The sequence below is a fragment of the Dromiciops gliroides genome, chromosome 1 (assembly GCF_019393635.1).
Source record: "Dromiciops gliroides isolate mDroGli1 chromosome 1, mDroGli1.pri, whole genome shotgun sequence".
Lineage (NCBI taxonomy): Eukaryota > Metazoa > Chordata > Mammalia > Microbiotheria > Microbiotheriidae > Dromiciops > Dromiciops gliroides.
This window is the reverse complement of record NC_057861.1, coordinates 763,271,356-763,289,290: the sequence shown is the minus strand read 5'-3', so window position 1 is coordinate 763,289,290 and position 17,935 is coordinate 763,271,356. Positions and strand designations below refer to the sequence as shown.

General features: G+C 50.7%; 1 protein-coding gene across 1 annotated transcript in view; it reads right to left on the bottom strand.

Moving 5' to 3' along the window:
• Positions 1 to 17,935, bottom strand: part of CLASP2 (cytoplasmic linker associated protein 2) — a 126,017-nt gene that overhangs the window by 87,077 nt on the left and 21,005 nt on the right. Inside the window, 2 exon segments of the mRNA XM_043962913.1 lie at positions 6,186 to 6,256; positions 16,367 to 16,464. Of these exon segments, the coding sequence (XP_043818848.1) occupies positions 6,186 to 6,256; positions 16,367 to 16,464 (169 nt within the window).

Here is a 17,935-nt window from a genome sequence, read left to right as displayed (position 1 = left end):
ATTTCCCCAACTATAAAGTGGGGCTCCTAATTGCCCCTAGCTCCCAAGGTTGCGGTGAGGATCAGAGTTTAGCCCAGTGCCGAGCACACTGTTGTTGTTACTGTGCTCACGCTCTTATCAGAATGACTGTTAAAGGTGCCCACAAGATGCCAGGCGACCCACAGTCCAGCCTGCTCTCCTGCGGGCCACCCCTGCCAAGTACAGAGCCTTCCAGCCAGCCAGCCCTGGCTGCCCCCCCCCAACAAAAGGCCCCACCCCCACCCCTTCTCCCCCCCAACTGCCCTGGCGCTGCAGGCGCTGCACGCCTGCCCACAAACAAAAGGACGACATCCCGCTCACCGTCACCGACTGCCATCCCGCTACTCTCCGGAGGCCCCTGGGAGCCCTGCGCACTCAGCGGAGGTCAGGCGGGCCCACAGGAGCTTGCGCCACCCCAGCGCACGCCGCCCCACGCCAGGCTCGCCGCTCCAGTGCAGCATGAAGGGAGCAGTGTGTGGCCCAGGCAGCTCCGCAGCTCCCTCGCTGCTGCTGCAAGAGCCAACAGCTGCTGGGCCATTTCAAAATACAAGTCCTGGCTCTGGCAGAGCAGGCTCCTCCTTCACAGCCGGGCTGAAGCTCTGACGGCACGTAGCCGTCAGAGCCTGGGGTCAGGCTAGCCGGCATGCCCTGAAGGTCACGCTGAGCCCTGCCAAGCAGGGCCCCCGCACATCCAGGTGGCTGCAAGTCAGCCTTTTGTAATTCTGCCCTGGGCTGCCCTTATTATGCGGGAGGTGCTCCTGGCCCTCAAAGCGGGCTCTGTGGGCCCAAGGCTGTGTCCCAGAACAAGTAGCACAACATGCAGCTGCACGAGGCACCGCCCAGTGCCGGGCACTGCCAGCTAGACTAACAAAAAAGGGGGGTGGCAGGGGGAGGTGGGGCCACAAACAACCCCTGAGGCCAACAAAGCCTGGGTCCGTCCTGGGACCCGCCACAGCAAGCAGCTGATGTCAGCGGCACCCTCTGTCCCCCTGACCAAGCCCCCAGGGCCTCGGCCAGAGCTTGGTGAGGCCCACACAGAACCCACTTTGGGAAGTGAATGGAGCAAGCACACCAGTACAGAGAGCCGGTCTGGGTGCCAGTCACTGAAGCACCCTAACACTGAGCAGGGGCCTGGAGGCTGACTGGGTCGAACCCCACCAAGCTTGCCTCTGTGTCCTACCACAGCCGCTAATGGCGATCGCAGGCCTCACAGAAGCCGGTGGCCACAGAACGTCAAACAAATGGGCCGCATCCCCCAAGACACAGGCCCCCCTCTGGCCAGGGAAGTCAAGCGCCCTGGCCGAGGTGCCTGAGGACCCCACGCAGCACCCCGCCCCACGCAAGGGCTGCCGCACGTGGCCAAGTCAGTGGCCTCCTCTAAGCCCCTCCCCGGCTGGTGGTGAGGGCCACAGGAGACAACACGCCGAGCCCTGCGCCAGCTTTCCCTTCTCCCCACAGTCACTAAGGAAATACTGAGGGTCAGAATCATTATGATGAAAACAGGGACACCTAAGCAGAGAGAATCTCCAGGGAGATCCCCCCAAAGCCCTCCGTGAGGCCTAAGTCTCCCACAGCCACAACCTCAGCCCTGCTTTCCTTCAGAGGGGAGGGGGCTGGGCTGAGAGGAGAGGGACTCAGCCCCTAGGGATCAGGTTGCAAGCTTTAGACCAGGAAAAAAGTGGCTGCAGGACCAGAAGCGTCCTGAGCAAAGGGGCCCCAGAGGGCTTGAGAGGGGGGCAGGTGTCGGGCTCCCAGGTGACCACGGAAGGTGCTCTGGCTCTTCCTGCGCTCTGCTGACCTCGGTCGCTGACCAGCACAGGTCCTGCCTCCCAGGGTCGGCTGCTTCTCCAGCATCCCCTGGTGAGCAGCACACCTGCCCTGGGATCACGGGGTGGGCGGCGCTGGGGCAGGTTCAGACCTCCCCGACTAGGCAGAGCACTGGCCCTGGCTCAGCCTCAGTCTGCTCACCTGTCAAGTGGGGCTAAGACCACCCTTCCCTTGCAGGGACGGGGGCTGGGGAAGCTGCGCAAGCCTCTCTTTTTCCCAGGGGTGCCCAGAGCCTAAAGGGCAGTTGATAACACTGGAGAAGCCCTGTTGGGAGAGTGACAAAAGCAGACGTCGCCTAATAATGTGGACGCCGGCCTCGGCTCCCATCTAAAGAACGGATCTCGGCTTAGAGCCTCTACATCCAGAGAAGTGCTAGGGAAAGTCCGGCCTCCCGAGGCTGGCCTGGACTTCCCCAGAGACATCAGCCGGAGGGGCCATGGTCTTTCCGTCTGCTACATGGGAGGCAGCTGTGGCTGGAAGAGGGTGGCCGGGCTCACACACCCACCTCAGTCACCATTCTGCTGGGTGCTTCGTCCAGAGGGCTGTGGACTGAGGGGAAGGATCTCTTAGGGAGAAGCGTGGGCCCAAGACTTGTGCAGGGCGCATCTCTGGTCCTGAAGGGCCCACTCCGCTCTCGGCCTGGCTCTGACTCCTGACTCCCAGCTGCTGACCATGGGTGCTCCTCCTTGTTTCTTCCTGGCCACCTCGCTGACCTCCACGTTTCCTGCTACTTCTAATGCGTCTGCCAAGGTGGATCTCATGCCCACCCTCCCCCTTCCTTCTACCTCGGGGTAAGCCTGAATCTAGACCACCGGTTCTGCCAAGTATCTTGGAGGGGGCGGGTCTTAGAAATGACTCCACTTTGCTTTTGGAATTCCCCATTAAACATGCTCTTCTCCCTGGTCAATAGCTTCTAGCCTGGCCAGCCTTGTGAGGAATGGGGCCCCGAAGTCACGAGCAACGCCCCGGTGGGAAACGTGCAGCAGAGGCCACCAGACGCCAGGGCCTGTGGCCAGGAAGATGGTGCAGCATGGGCAGTCCATCCCTGCAGAGTGTGTATCCATAATAACCTCTTTAGGGCCACGACACTTCTGAAAGGCAGCCCCTTGGAGCTCCTGCTTCCTCCTGAGCTCTCACCTTCCTGAGAGGCCTGAGCCGCAGCTCTGGGAGAGGTGACCTCCAGCCCAAGCCATTCCCAACTCCTTTTTCAGGGACAGTAGGATGGGTCACGTGCTAACCCGCCGAGCAAGGAGATGGCATCGGCAAAGTCGCTGTCTGTGCTGCTGCGTCAGGAATGGGAAAGAAAGGAAGAGAGGCTGGGAGAAGAGTGACTGTGGGGCAAGGCAAACCTTAGCAATCTCACCCCACCAAACCATCTCATGCTGACCCAGTGGTCTGTCTTGCCTACCTGCATCTGCCACACAGACCCCCCAGGGCTCACGAGCCAATCTGGCCGGCAGCAGCCTCCTCACTCTTCTGCTCTAAGGGCTAAGCCAAGCGAGTGTCTGGGGTCCCTGAGACATGCCAGACCCAATGCCACCGGGGGGAGACAAAAGATAAAGCTGAAAGAGCCCACCCTCGGAGGGGAGAAGGCAGCCCAGAGGCACCTCTCAAACACACAGGAGGTGAGGGGGGCCAGCGAGAGCCTCAGGCAAAGGGCAGTGCTTGGATGTGGGGGGGGCAGGAAAGGGAACAAGCATCGATTAAGCACCTCCTGTGTGCCAGGCACAGTGCGTTAAGCACTTTATGGAGAGCATCTCTTTTGAGCCTCACAAGCCTGACAGGCAGGCACCCTCTGATGCCCATTTTAGAGCTGAGGAAACTGAGGCAGACCAAAGTTAAGTGATCTGTCCAGGTTCGTGATATCCCCGGGGTGCTAGATTTGAACTCTAGAAATATTTTTGTCTACGGAGACCTTTTCCTTTTCTTTTGATCTCTTTGGGGTATCCGACTGTCTGTCCAAAGGACAGGCTGACGCCCGGTTCTCCAGAATAGCCGGGTCAGTCCACAGCCTGCATGCCCTCTGGCCTTGGTCATTCACCTTTCTGATGGACATGATGGAGGACCTCAGAGCAGCCTTAACTCAGTAAACAGTCCAGGCAAGATCTGGGGAGGACCTGTCCTGGACAGGCCCTGAGGGGCGGCAACACAGGGAAGGGCCAAGTGAAGAGTCCTGATGGGAGGCTGTGGGCTCATGCGGAGTGGGCAGGAGGACAGCCAGGCCAGCTGGTGTGGAAGCTAAGGATGGAGGCTGGCTTGATTTTTAAATTCTTGATTAGAAAGCATAGCTCTATGGCAGTGGGGGCGTAGCAGGGGATGCCAGGGAGACACAGAACGCGCCAAGACATCTGCTCAGGCGTGAATTAGAGAACGGAAACACGGGCAGAGAGAAGACACTGAGTCCTGGTGCAGACACGACAAGCAGATGTGGTGCTCACACACGTGTGCGATCAGGGAACACTCAGGAGTTGCCGACAACAAGGTAGAAGATGTAAACAGAGAAAAAAGGACCCAAGGGGTGGGGGGGGACCCCAGGGGAAAGGGTGTGACCTCTGCGAAGGAGCGCTCCCTCTCGCTCCTTCCAACGGGCAGGAAGAACATCGGGCAGTCACAGACAGATCAGGAGAGAGAACCTAGGTGGAGGGCTGGTCAGCCACCAAAAATGCAGCGCGGATGTTCATGAGCCGCAAGGCTCAGGGGAGAGCCCACGGGAAGTCAGTGTCAAGGATGGGGAGCAGATGAGGGGAGTGGGGGGACTCGAAGAGGAGCAACGGACAGGGAGATGTTTTCAGAATGCTCGGTAGGGGGCCTTTGGGGAGCCAACGGGCGGGTGTTGTTCTGTCGCATCGGACTCGTTGGGGTTTTCTTGGCAGAGAGCCTAGAGGGCTTTGTCATTTCATTCTCCAGCTCATTTTACAGATGAGGAAATTGAGGCGAGTGCCTTGCCCAGGGTCACACAACTAGTAAGTGTCTGAGGCCAGATCTGAACTCAGGTCTTCCTGAGTCCATGCCTGGTGCCCTGTCTATCACACCATCTCACTGCCTCCTCCAATGACTGTCCCGCCTCATTGCAACTACCCGAACAGCAATGGACGTCAATGGAAAAGCATCACTCACAAATGCCCAGCAGATGCCTCGTGCCCATTCTTTCCTCCCCCCAGGGCCTGACCCCAAGGGGCCTCTTCTCCTTGATGTGGCCCCTCCTTCTCTTTCCCCACCCCCGCTTCCTCCTTGTCTTCTCCCCCTCGCCCTCCCCTTCTTCCTTCCCTCTCCCTTTCTCCTCTGTCCCCCTTCCTCTCCTCTCCTTCCCCTCCCTTTCCACACACACACACACACACACACACACACACACACACACACACACACACACACACACACACACACAGTACCCCCTCCATAGAGCTCTGGATCTGACATCCAAGACCAAGGTTCGAATCCTGACTCTATGACTTCCTCTCCTCTATTGCTGTTTCGTGGTCTTTGCCATATCAAAGGCCCAGCTCACTCCAACAACCTGTGGCGTCTCTCCCTGCTCCCTCCATCTCCTACCCATCTGCTGTCTTGTCTCTCTATTACTCACTATTATCAGCCATGGTTTGGCCGTGAAGGCCCTTCACTACCTGGTCTCTTCCTGGCCTCCTGGCACGCAAACACACACCCCATGCACTTGGTAAATACCAAACAAGGTCTGACCACGATAAAAGGCAATGCTGCTTACAGAACTAGTGCTAGTTAAGGAACAAATATTCTTCAAGAAGGCGGCGCGTTTCACAGGGGTCTCAAAAGAGATGGGAAGATTCCTCTCAGGAAATCCTCGCTAAAGACAAGACGTACAAAGAAACTGAGCCAGGCGTACAATTTGGGGAGAGAGGCCCAGAGCGTTTGTCTAAGGATGAGACTTGAAGCAGCACGAAGCTGACACACGAAGGGCTTCCCAGGGGACGGTGTTGGGATGAAGTGGCTCAGCAAAGACACCTGTGAGCAGATGACGATGAGGCCTGAGGGGGATGGCACTCATGCAGCCCCAGGCCCCAGTACTAAGACTAGGAGGTCGGAGGGGACATGGAATATTTTACAAGGTGAGGCATGGAGGAGCTTGGTCAAGGTCTTAGGAAGCAGAGAGAATCAAGTCCAGACTCGTCAGCCACAGGCACTTCCTGCCAGAAAGCGGGGACCCACTGAGGCCACGGTTTGCACCCGGATCTCAAGGAGGGATCTTTGCCCTTCCATGACAACCAAACAGCGCCAAAGTGTGGGATCATTTTGTTTTTAATGACAGGAGAGCGGCGATCCCAGGGCATGAAAAGGGTCGAACAGAGAAATGGAATAACATCTCTTACCGTGGACGACATTCAAGATCATGCTGCCTGAGTCTCTCACTTCATCAAATTTGGCCAACACTGTCTGTAACCTGGAAATGAAAGGCAAAATTTATTTTGTCCTGACTCGTAAATTAATGTGTGGCTCTATTTCTTCGAAAGCACATACATATGTGTACACACACACACACACACGCACTGTGTACAACGCATCTATACAGGCAGAAACATACATGTACGGCCATCCCAAGTCCATTCCGACAGTTAGCTCACCTTTTAGAAAAGTCCTCACCCCCATAACAAGAGAGCACACAAAATCCATCTGCCTCCCGAGGGCACTGAGAGATTAAAAAGGTGAACAACGAGAGACGGCTACCCTAGACTCCTGCCTTTTTAGAGGGGTGGGGAGGGACAAGGAGAGGGAGCTGGAGCTGATGAGGGGCTCCCCCGAAGTGTGAACACTTTCAGAGATTTGTATGGGTCCATGAGAGGTGAAGCGTCTAATGGGATCTACTGCTGACAAAGACCTCTGAGGACATCCAGTACAGCTCCCTCCGTGGCAAGATGAGTCAACTGAGGCCCAGGACGACCGCCTTCCTAAGGCCACGAGGGCTTCAAGGATTTGAACCCTGGTCAGCTTTTTGTCACCAAGAGATGCTGCTGCTCGTCCAAGGAGGGGTCAGAGGCCAGGCTGGATGTGGCATGTCTCTGACTCCAAGGCCAACTGGCCCTCATTCTCTGCCTCCCTGGAGACCATATGTCTGGGCTATCCCAAGCACTGGGCACAGTATGGAAATGAACAGACTGGGCACTGGCTGGTGGCTAAGCCAAAGCCCCTTGATTCACAGGAAAATCACTGCTGAAGCTGACATTCTGAGGCCCCCTCAAGCTTGCTCAGCTGAGAACAGAACATCATCATGAGTGTCTCTCTTTTGGGAACCACGGGCACAGAATGACCCAAAAACAGGTATCAGGTATAGTGCCTAGCACCTACCAAATAATGAATGACTTGAACTGAATTACTCAAAAGTTCACCATAAAGTAGAATTAAACAAGAAAGTTTTTTTTATCGACACCCCCTCAGAAAATCTTACTCTACCTGAAAAAAAGAAGGCTCCCCAAGGTGTAGTGGAAGAGGCAGGAGAGAGCCCCTCCCTATCTTCCGATGAGGGGAGACAGCCTACAAAAGCCTGAAAGGCTGGGGTGAAGGCAGAGTCAGACCAGCAGGCATTGGGGCCCCTCCCAGTAGCTAAAGGGAGGGCCAGAAGCAGGGCCCGGGACCGGCCCCTTCCCTCATCAATGTGATCATGTCTTAGGTGACTCTGTGGGGGAGGCCGACCCCCACCACTCTTGGGCCCAGGCCCGCTCATTGGCTCTCCTCTCCTGCAGCTGGGTCACAAGTGCACACCCCATGCCCAGCCCCTCTCTGGGGCTGCTTGGTGCTGTTGCATTTTGGGTAAAGGTGCAAGTTTTTGGTGAGAACTAACTGAAGACTTCTGTGAAAAGCCAAGTCTCCAGCTGAGCACTGCGGTGACAAGTGTGGTGACGCTTAGGGGCAGCGGCAACAAAGTCTGTCCTTCCTCATGGGATCTTACCCACCAAGATGGCAGAGGGAACTTTGATTCTCGACAGGATTCTGCGCCCGAGGAGGCAGCTGTTCCCCTGGGGGGGGGTGGGGGTCCTCCTCCCACTATGCCAGCCATGTTCCGGGGTGGGGGGGAAGGGGGGGGGGGGAGTCTTTTGGGTTTTGGGTGGGGTTTTGTTTTTTGGTGGGGCAACAAGGGTTAAGTGACTTGCCCAGGGTCACACAGCTAGTAGGTGTCAAGTGTCTGAGGCCGGATTTGAACTCAAGTCCTCCTGAATCCAGGGCCGGTGCTTTATCCACTGTGCCACCTAGCTGCCCTGGGGTGAGGGGGAGTCTTTTGCTTGCCATGTGAGTCACCGTCCTGGGGGCGTCTTCTGCCTACTATGCCAGTCACCTTCCTGGGGAGGGGTCCTCCACCCACCATGCCAGCCACCTTCCTAGATTGTGCTGTCTTGTTCCACGTGGCATCCTCTCCTTCAGTGTTGACCACACTGCTACTGTGGGCACCACACTCATTCTCTCTGTGTGCCTACTTGGCCGCCATCCTCACCTCCCTCTGCGGTGTGATGATAAGCATCCTCTTCGTCCCAGTTCACCCTCCCGAACGAACCAGCTCTCTGCCAGGAGGCTCTGTGCCCTCAGTGAGGCCCTCAGGCCCAGTGCCTCCTCGCCAGTCTCTCTCTTCATCAGCCTTTCTGGCATTAGGGAGTGCCAGGCTCTTTCCCTGCCTCAAAGAGCATACTCGTTTCCAGATCTCCTGGGAGCCCGCCCCTTGGCATCCTCACAACCATGCTGCCTCCAGTCTGAAGCTCTTCTGCACACACTAGGTCCACAGTCGTGGCACTAGATAAACTGGTTCTCATGACACGGTGTTGTCAATACCAAATGTCAAATATTTCTGATGGCCTGTGAGTGCCACAGACGTAGAGCGGACAAGCCCCTGTGATGTCCCCAGAGAGTGGGTGGGAGCCACCCTCTCCCACAGCTGGGACTTGCAGCTATCCACGGATGCTGAGACTCAATCAGCTCTTGGGTGACATTCACCCCAATGGGTCACTGAAAAAGGATCGCCAATAGTCGGCACCCTCTGCTCAAGCGAGCCCAACGTCGTGCTGTAGGAGAACCACCAGGCTTTCACGGAATACTCACACACTACGGTGGAACATGGGATTTTAGCTGGGTGAGCATCTGTGTGTCTGTGTGTCCCTCTGCCTGGAGCGTCGCTATACGCCTGTCTCTGTCTGCACTTGCAGGTCACTGGAGCTGTTGCTCTCAGCAATGTTTAGGTCTTCTTAGCGCAGATACAAAGACAACCTGGTGAGTGTGCTGCATGCAAAATACTTTTGGAAAAAGGCGTCTGGGCTCCTGGACTTACTGTGGGGTCAGTGAGCCTGCCACCACCCCAGTCCAAAAATCTTTTCAGGAGAAAGTGGTCAGGCCTCTTCGGCAAAGAAATAGGCCATTATAGCTAGACGTTAAGCCACCTGTGAGAGGAATCTCACATTCTGGTCCCTATTCATGTGGGATTTTATAAGCAGTGTATAACTCTAAGAGCATGCTTAAAGGCAGAAGCCGGCTCCAGTCTGAGAAGAGCTAGGATTAAGTCTTAGGAGCAAGACAGGCCGTTATCTCAATATGAGGTCCACTTAAAGGGAATTCCACTTTAGTTAAAGTTTATAGTTTATGGTTAAATGAAATCTGGAGAGGGCAGCTAGGTGATACAGTGGATAAAGCACTGGCTCTGGAATCAGGAGACACTTACTAGCTGTGTGACCCTGGACAAGTTACTTCACCCCAGCTGCCTTAAGCATCCAGGGCCATCTCCAGTTGTCCTGATGTAGATCTTGCCACTGGACCCAGAAGGTTCCAAAGGAGAGAATGAGGCTGGTGACCTTGCACAGCTCTCCCTCTCTTCAATCCAATTCACTGGGAGTCACGACATCCCCTCCTGACGCATGGTCCTCTCTGAGACCGAAGGACAAACAGAGCATCGAGAGAAGTGTCTCTGCCCCTCAAATATCTGCTATCAGGGGAATGTATGATTTGTTTAAAATGTATTAACACCATCAAAGCTGGGGGTTTATAAGTAATGTTGGTGAAGGCTCTCTTGATCTGTAAATTATTAAGAACCCTCCGAATCCTACAAGATTGAGAGCTACAAGACAACGAGATGGGTGAGTATACGATTAAAAAAATGTTTGTAACTGTTAAGTAGGCAATCAAGGATTTCCTAGGGAACACCTACATTTTGTAACAGGCAAATTAATGAAGAAAATGCCTTGGGTCTGGCTTTAGTAAGATGCTGGCTTAATAATAGTACATGCAGTCTGAGATGTGTTAGAATATGAAAGGGAAGTAAGCTGTCTGAGTAATAGGTCTGAAAGAATAGGAAAGAGAAAGAAAAGCTTGAAGGAAAATATGGAAAACATGGACGCAGTGTTAGGGACTAATGTGGGACACACATACGACCTGCACCCTCTGGGTGGACAGTAGGTCTAGTGCTCTCAGTCCTTCCTGGGTCCCTGAAAAGTTGCTAGGGCGTCACTGTGCCAGCGTCCAAAGGTTTATACATGTCGAGCAGGTGCGAGAAAGTCTGGCTTTGTTTGGAGTAGAAAGATGAGAGTGATAACTGTGTAGGTTGATTGGAAAGCCAACAAACAAAGTTACGGGGTGGGCGGCTAGGATCAAAATGGAGGCCGCCACACGCTCCAAGCTCCTCTTGTTCTACACGGCAATTTCTGCTAGAGGGGAAAGCAGGGATCTGATAAGAATTTACTCCTAAGTACAGTAGGATTTATTGTAGCTAAAATCTAATACACACAGCCACATTAGAATCTTTTGTGCTGGAATAGACCGTCATATGAAATGCTGGCAATAAATAGCTCTGACATAAAATATAATACTAAATAATTAAAATTATAAATTCAGGTTTTACATGATAGCATTTGGAATAGAGATCCAGGTGTAACTGAATTAATTCTGGTCTAACTTTATGTGAAATTTTTTGTTTGTAACGTGTAAAAGTGCCTAATGTTAGTTTAATAGTTCACTGTATTAGAGATATTGTTAGGATGTGAACTTTTCTTTAACTCTTTTGGGTTATGGATTGAATTGCTAGAAGACTGATGTAAATAGGTTTTAAATGTAAAGAAAGCCTTTTTAGAAATATAGAAGGTAATAATAATGGTTTTCTGTGAAGTAGGACTAGCAAGGAACCTTTTAAAAGATCTTCATCTGTATTTTGAGATTTTAAGATCTTGCCACATGCTCAGTAAAGCACAGTGATTTGGTTTGGGTTAAGAGCTAGAAATTGCAAAGATTTTTATCCCTATTAAAAAAAAATCAGTCTCTAAAGCTTGGACCGTAGCTTTTAGCCTTGCCTTCAGTTTTGAACTAACAAGGATAGGTCATGTGATTAATTGCATCCACCCACCTTTAAGGATAAATTTGTAGGAAGACCTTATTAAACTTAACACTATATAAATATTGGATGTGGTAAAGATATGGGTTATAAGTTATTGTCATTATTATATAAACTCTTAAATGTCTCCTTGTGCTATTCAAATTGAGCTTTAATTAACTCCTGTGAAATGGACCACAGCTGTTGGCATTAAGCTAAATTCCTTTGGTGCCTTCCCCAGGGCCACCAGAGCTACCAGCCAGAGCTTCAAAAAGAAAAGCAACAGGGCCCAGCGACCTCAATTTGTTATCTGATAAGTCAAAGGTAGGAGACCAGGTTTTAGCTTGTTAAGAAAGTAGGAAGCCATTTTCTACATAGCTGGGAAATTGTCACCATGTGTTAACAAATGTATTGCATGAATTTATGGATAATCTTTTTCTTTTAAAGTGCTAAGAGTATTAGGCCTTGGAAATTAAATGTTACCATTAGTGATTATATATCCAGATTTGATTTGATTTGAGCCAAAATCTGCCCCAAGGGAAATAAGGAGTCTCAGTGTATGCTCTCAAATCAGGATTATTATGGTAAATTAGGACCTAAAATAAGAAATGCACCAGTTGTGTGGCCCCAAGAGAATGCTGTTTACTGTCCTGTAATGGGATGATGATAAAACCTACCCCTCACAGGTGTTTCGGGGACCACATAATGTATTTAAACTGCAGTACCTGGTACTAAATTAAGTTCACCTGATGAATTAATTGGTTTTGTTTCAAGTTTTAAAAATACAGAATATTGTTTGAGGTACTATTATTATATGTCTAAATTTTCTTATAGTGTGCAATCCGGTAAGCAATTGTATCAGCTATGGTAGAAAAGCAATTTCTCTTATAATCTAGATGTTGTTGGATTAAGAAGTGTACTGTTAAAATGTGAATGAATGGGTTAGGAAGCTATCACTCTATCATCTCTGCTGGCCATGTGTTCTGAAATACTATAATTGAGAACTTATATTGTTAGAGAAGCTATTTGGAGTTACTGTTTAATCAAGTATTTATGTATTTTTTAAATGGAAAATTGGCAATTATAAAAAGAAACTACTTTGTAAAATCTCCTTTGTAAATATACAAATATTCTTAGGATTATCTAGTCATAAATTCTCATCAACCCTATGGAAGATTTTTTCTGCAAAAACAAAAACAAAAAAGAAAAGGGGGCAGCCAGGTGGCGAAGTGGATAGAGAGCCAGCTCTGGATTCAGGAGGACCTGAGTTCAAATTGTTAAGGGCTAAAATTCTAGCTAGTCTGTCTAAAATATCTAATGAGTGGTCGCCAATAAATTATAAGCTTTAGCAAGAGTTAGACTTTTAGGCATTTATCAAGGAGAATAAGAATTTGGTAAAGAGAGAAGAAAGGCCTAGACTCCTCTATCTATTAAAGGGAGAGCACATTTCTAGCTCCGCTCTCCACCAGAGTCCAAAGGAAAGAGCCTCAGTCTCTTCCTTCATCCTCCCACTAGCCCGCGTCACTTCCTTTTCCAAAGAAAAGACTCCTGGTCTTGCCCTCAAAGACCTTCGCTTCATGGGCAGAACTCTTCTACAGTAAGTCTCCAGCAGGTGGCATCATTCCAATCGTTACAAAATCCAACCTCAGACACTTGACATTTACTAGCTGTGTGACCCTGGGCAAGCCAATTAACCCTCATTGCCCTGCAAAAACAAAACAAAAACAAAGAGTTTTTCTGTGTGGTGAAATGGGAGTGAAAATTCCAAGCCTACTTATCAGGTAAGTTTACTGTCTATCATTTGTGGAGGTTATATACATCTTGAAGCAACTTAGTCTCAACTCGTTTTCTTGATTTCTAGTGAGATAATTAAAGAGAAAGGAAAGGAAAAGATATTGAGCACATTTTTTTTAAGACTAGTTTAAATGGCCATCTTCCCTTTTGGTTTAGAAGCAACTGAATTTCCTCCCCATTGCAAACACCTTTTGATGAGAGGGGGATGGATGGTAACTAGGATAAAGCTTTTAGCATTTCTTTATGTTAAAGAGCACTTTACACGGACTTAATCTTGACAAATTCCAATTTTACCCATTTATTTTTGCTTTAAGGTTGAATAAAGAGATATCTGTCATTTTAGAGATTTACTCCACGAAAGCTTAGTGGTTATTCCTTTTAATATCACAATAGATGTTAAGCTGTTTTTAAGAGGGAACATGCTTTTAGAAGGAAGTATTTATGTTAAAAAAAATGTTGTAGGGGCAGCTAAGTGGTGCAGTGGATAGAGCACTGGCCCTGGAGTCAGGAGGACCTGAGTTCAAATCCAGCCTCAGACACTTACACTTACTAGCTGTGTGACCCTGGGCAAGTCACTTAACCCTAATTGCCTCACCAAAAAAAAAAAAAAAAAAGACTAGGAGAGGGGCAGCTAGGTGGTGCAGTAGATAAAGCACTGGCCCTGGATTCAAGAGGACCTGAATTCAAATCCGGCATCAGACACTTGACACTTACTAGCTGTGTGACCCTGGGCAAGTCACTTAACCCGCACTGCCCTTAAAAAAAAAAAAAAAAGGACTAGGAGAATGGCTTTTGGCAAGAGATGAGACAGCATTCTCCTGACTTAATTTCCCCAATATGACACATGGAATGGAAACAAAGTCCACCTGGCTGACTTTGGGCCTGGTTCAATGTAACTGGCTATCTGCATAACTTTTGTCTGGAATTGTCATGAAGTTAGGGAAAACTTTATTCCCTTACTGTCTAGATTATGTCCCTATTCTTTTATGGTAACTTCCTATAATCATGTCAGATGTTATGGGATAAACACAATATATTGGATCCTTATTTCGTAGGTAAATACTGAACTATATCTGTTAATATACTGAGATTCAGATATAAGATCTGAGCAACTCAGCCTAACAACTAACAATGAAGTATTCAGCTTAGACATCTATTACTAGCTCTATATTTCTGTGCAAGACAAGGGACTTTAAATTTTCATAATGGTGTCAGGATAACCGGGCGATTGATGCAAAGATTTGTGAAACAAATACGATTTTGTAAAAATCACAAGTGTCCCACTTCTGCGTTAAGGAAAGGAATGTCGGCATAGCTTTGTGGTCTATGTTCATAGCAAATGCCTTAAAGAGACAGCCGTCTGTATTCAGGGCTATTCATCTGGACACGGCTAGAAGCGGAAAATGTTTTCCTATGCATGACTTCCTTGATGCGCAGCATTGTAAAACGAATCACTCGTATTTCTGTATGTCATCCCTGAACCCTTTGTTACAACTCAAGTTAATCTGGCGACTTTTATATGAATTCATTTTGTATTGGAGTCCATCTTATAAAAAGGATTCTAAGATTCCTTAGCAGAATCTCATCCTCCTAATGGGGGATTCGATAATGCCAAGTGAAAAAAAAAGGTTACTAATTTTCTGTTTGTATCTGAGTTTCATATGTAACAACTGGACAAAAAAACTGTCAAAGTCTCTAGTCTAAAAGGTTCCAAAGTTCAGTCTCTAACAAGAGACAAAAGGTTTGAGCTCACTTTCATTATCCGCCCTGGTTATTGGCAAAGTAATTGAAAGCTTCAGCAAGATCAGTTTTGTAGGAGATTTTCAGCAAAGGGAGAGACCTAAAGAAGATAGTGGGAAGGACTGCTCAGAGTTCACTCCAAGAATAGAGAGCTGAATCAAGATGATGCCCTGAGGATGAGGCATCTGGATGAGATGAGACTTTGGGAGACTTGAAGGGATGGGGATTTTTCAGTGTTGACTTTTCCCCTTTGTGTACATTACCTGTAAGGTCTCCTTAATAAAGGGGGCTGACCCCTTTGGTTGGCAATTCGTCACTCAGTCTCTCCCCTTTTCCCCTTCACATGGTTAACCACCCTAAGCCCCACAGTCAAGAACCTTTGGTAAAGTATTTGTAATATCAGTTAGTGATTCTGAGGAAATTCGTTTCTCAACTAGAATCAAATGGGGGATTGTGGGAGATCATTCTTAATCACTGATTCCTTAGGGAATCAGTGACCTCCAGTGACCTCCCCTTCTTTCTCAGTCCCTCCCCGCCACCCCCACTCAAAGGCAAGCTCCCCTTGAGAGATTCCACTGAATCTCTTCATCGGGCTCAAGCCCAAACCAAGCTTACAGAAGAGTCAGATTCTTCTGTCTACAAAAGCTGAAGGACTCTGGCCTGCACAGCCACACCTAGATGGGAAGTATTCAGAGTGAAGGCCTTCCATCCTTTCCCTGATGGCATCTGGGGACTTCATTTTACTTTAACCCACCTCCAATCACGTGAGCCAATAAGACTGGATTGTTGTGTGAAGCTCCGACAGTTGGGAGGGTATATGAAGTCTGACCCTGCTGCCATGAGGGGTCCTGGGTCTGAGAGAGGCAGCCAAGAGACCTCCTTTTATTAACAACCCACCGGTCTAATTAAGAAAATGATTAAATCACCCAGAAACTATGTCTCTCATATTTTTAATCCTCATACAAGGAAGGGATCCCAGTCCAGTGGGTATGGGTTTTAGGCTTTGAGTTCTAGGTTCTGGACTCGGATTCTAATCCCATCTCAGACACAGACGCTGTCCTGCTGTGGGTTACTGATCAAGTCTTTGCCCTCAAAGGATGTTGCTTTTCTAACCTACAAAAGGTAAAGAAGAGTGGACGTGATGGCAGCTCTACCTCTGAACCCTTCCCAATCTGACCTCCCTTGAATGACCACTACGGCACCCCGACACAGTTATGGCACAGGTTGCTCCCAACAGTGTGCAGGCCCTCTCTCAGACCACAGCATTTCAGAGGGAAGGCCTCATTTCTGCCCCTTATCCATGAGTACCCTGCAAACCCCCTCAGATGCCTGTTCCCTCCCTCTCCCCCAAACTCACCTTGCCACACCCATGGGGAAACACATGGGGACACCCCCCCCCGTTCCCCCTGGCAGAGCTCACGCAGGTCAGGATCCCCTCGGCTTCTGCCTCTGTGTCCCCTGACCCTCCCCACAGACCAAGCGAGCCAAGTCTAGAGGCTGGCGTCCCCAAGGATAGAGCAGAGGTCATGGTACCTACTTCCTTCCCACCCTGGCCTTCACCCTTGTGTACTTCTTTCCTTAAAGACGGAAGGGGAGTCCCTGCCCAGGGATAGGGGCTGAAACGTCAGGAGCCTGAGGGAAGGGTGAGGCAGGAAGCTTGACCAGCGTCCCAGTCAGGCTTACCGGGCAGCAGGGAGGCCTCTCTTGCTGAGGTCCGCTCTTACTCTCTCTCCCACGTGTCGGTAGACCTCTACCATGGCCAACAATGCAGCATCCCTCACCTGCCAAAGGAACGGAGAGATGATACTGATGGAAATACGTCCTGTGGCTGTCTCATAAGCACATGCGGCCAAGCACCCTGGGACCCTTCTAAAAGTTCTCTGCCACTAAGAACTCCGGTGGGATTTCCGTGCCCCAATCCAGACTTGATGTCCATGACACACAAGACGCAGCCCCGGCCTACATTCGGGGGGCCTGGCTCCCCTCACGGAGATTGGCCGGGTTGTGATTAAACTGCCCTTCATGTCCAGGCCTCCCACAACATTCCTGCCTCAGACAGTTTCTGCCTGTGTCCTGTGCCCACCTGTCCCCACCGCTAGCGCATGGAGAAGACAGAAGCTACTTCCTGCTGGGTCCTGGAAGGCCCGCCCGAATGTGGGCACTCTCCAGCATGTGCTAGTTAGTCCCTGTGAATCCAGTTGATTCACACTTCCACAAGAGAACCTCAATCCTGTGTACCTACCAAGGGTGACCCCCGAGGGGCGCCCTGGGCAGGCTCTGGAAAATACCAGCAGAGGGAAATCTGGGAAGCGGGGCAACTTTCTGTCAGAGGCCTCGACACACCCAGCCATGCCCACCTGGGCTAGTCATGACAAGAGACAAGGAAAGCAGCCTGTGTCTCCACCTCCAAGGGCACGGGTAGGCTCATCTGCATGTACCGCCCACCGGGCACCAAGTCCCAGGCCTTGGTCCTGAAAGGCCCTCCCTGCTGAGGTCCCCCAAGTTCTCCCACCAGATTCAGGCCAAGCTCTCAGAAGATTGTGGGTCCTTACTTTTCCTAACCTGAAAGGGACTGAAAAGGCCCCCAAGCCCGAGGCCCACCCCAGCTGGGAATGCTCCAGGCAAGCAGGGCTGTGATGGAAGGACCTGCTGCTCTCAGCGGGCTTATCTCGGGCTGCCCCTTAGTGCCAGTGGGGGTCCCACAACCACCCCGGGAACCTGACGGCCAAAGCAGTACTGGGAAAGCTCTCCCCAGCACCAGGCCCTCTCTAGGGGACCACCTGTCAGGGGCTCTGGGATGAGGGCCTGAGCACAGCCGAGGCTGGGGGGCCCAAGCGAAGGTTCCAGCTACCCGATACCCTCTGGAGCCTGGCCATGCCATCCCTCTGAGCTTCTTATTTCCTTCCAATCTGAGAAGTGGGCACCTCCATGTGAATCATCAGGAAAAACCAAGCCCACTGTCCGGGGACCTCCAAAGGAGACTTCCTTCCTGGCTGACCTCCAGCCGTCAAAGGTTCCTCATGAGCAGACTCCACTCACGAGGCCTCGCCTCTGCCCTTGAGCCAAATGTCTGTGCCATTCCCCCCAACAGGCCTATGCTCCCCATCGGCTGCAACTCTGGGCCCATGAGGTCCTCCTTCTCTCTGGATACTGCAAGGGGACAAGTGGGGGCGTGGACCCTCCACCGGTCACCCACCACTCACTACAGGATCAGCCAATAACGAGCCTCAGGATAAAATCGACTGCTGCCAA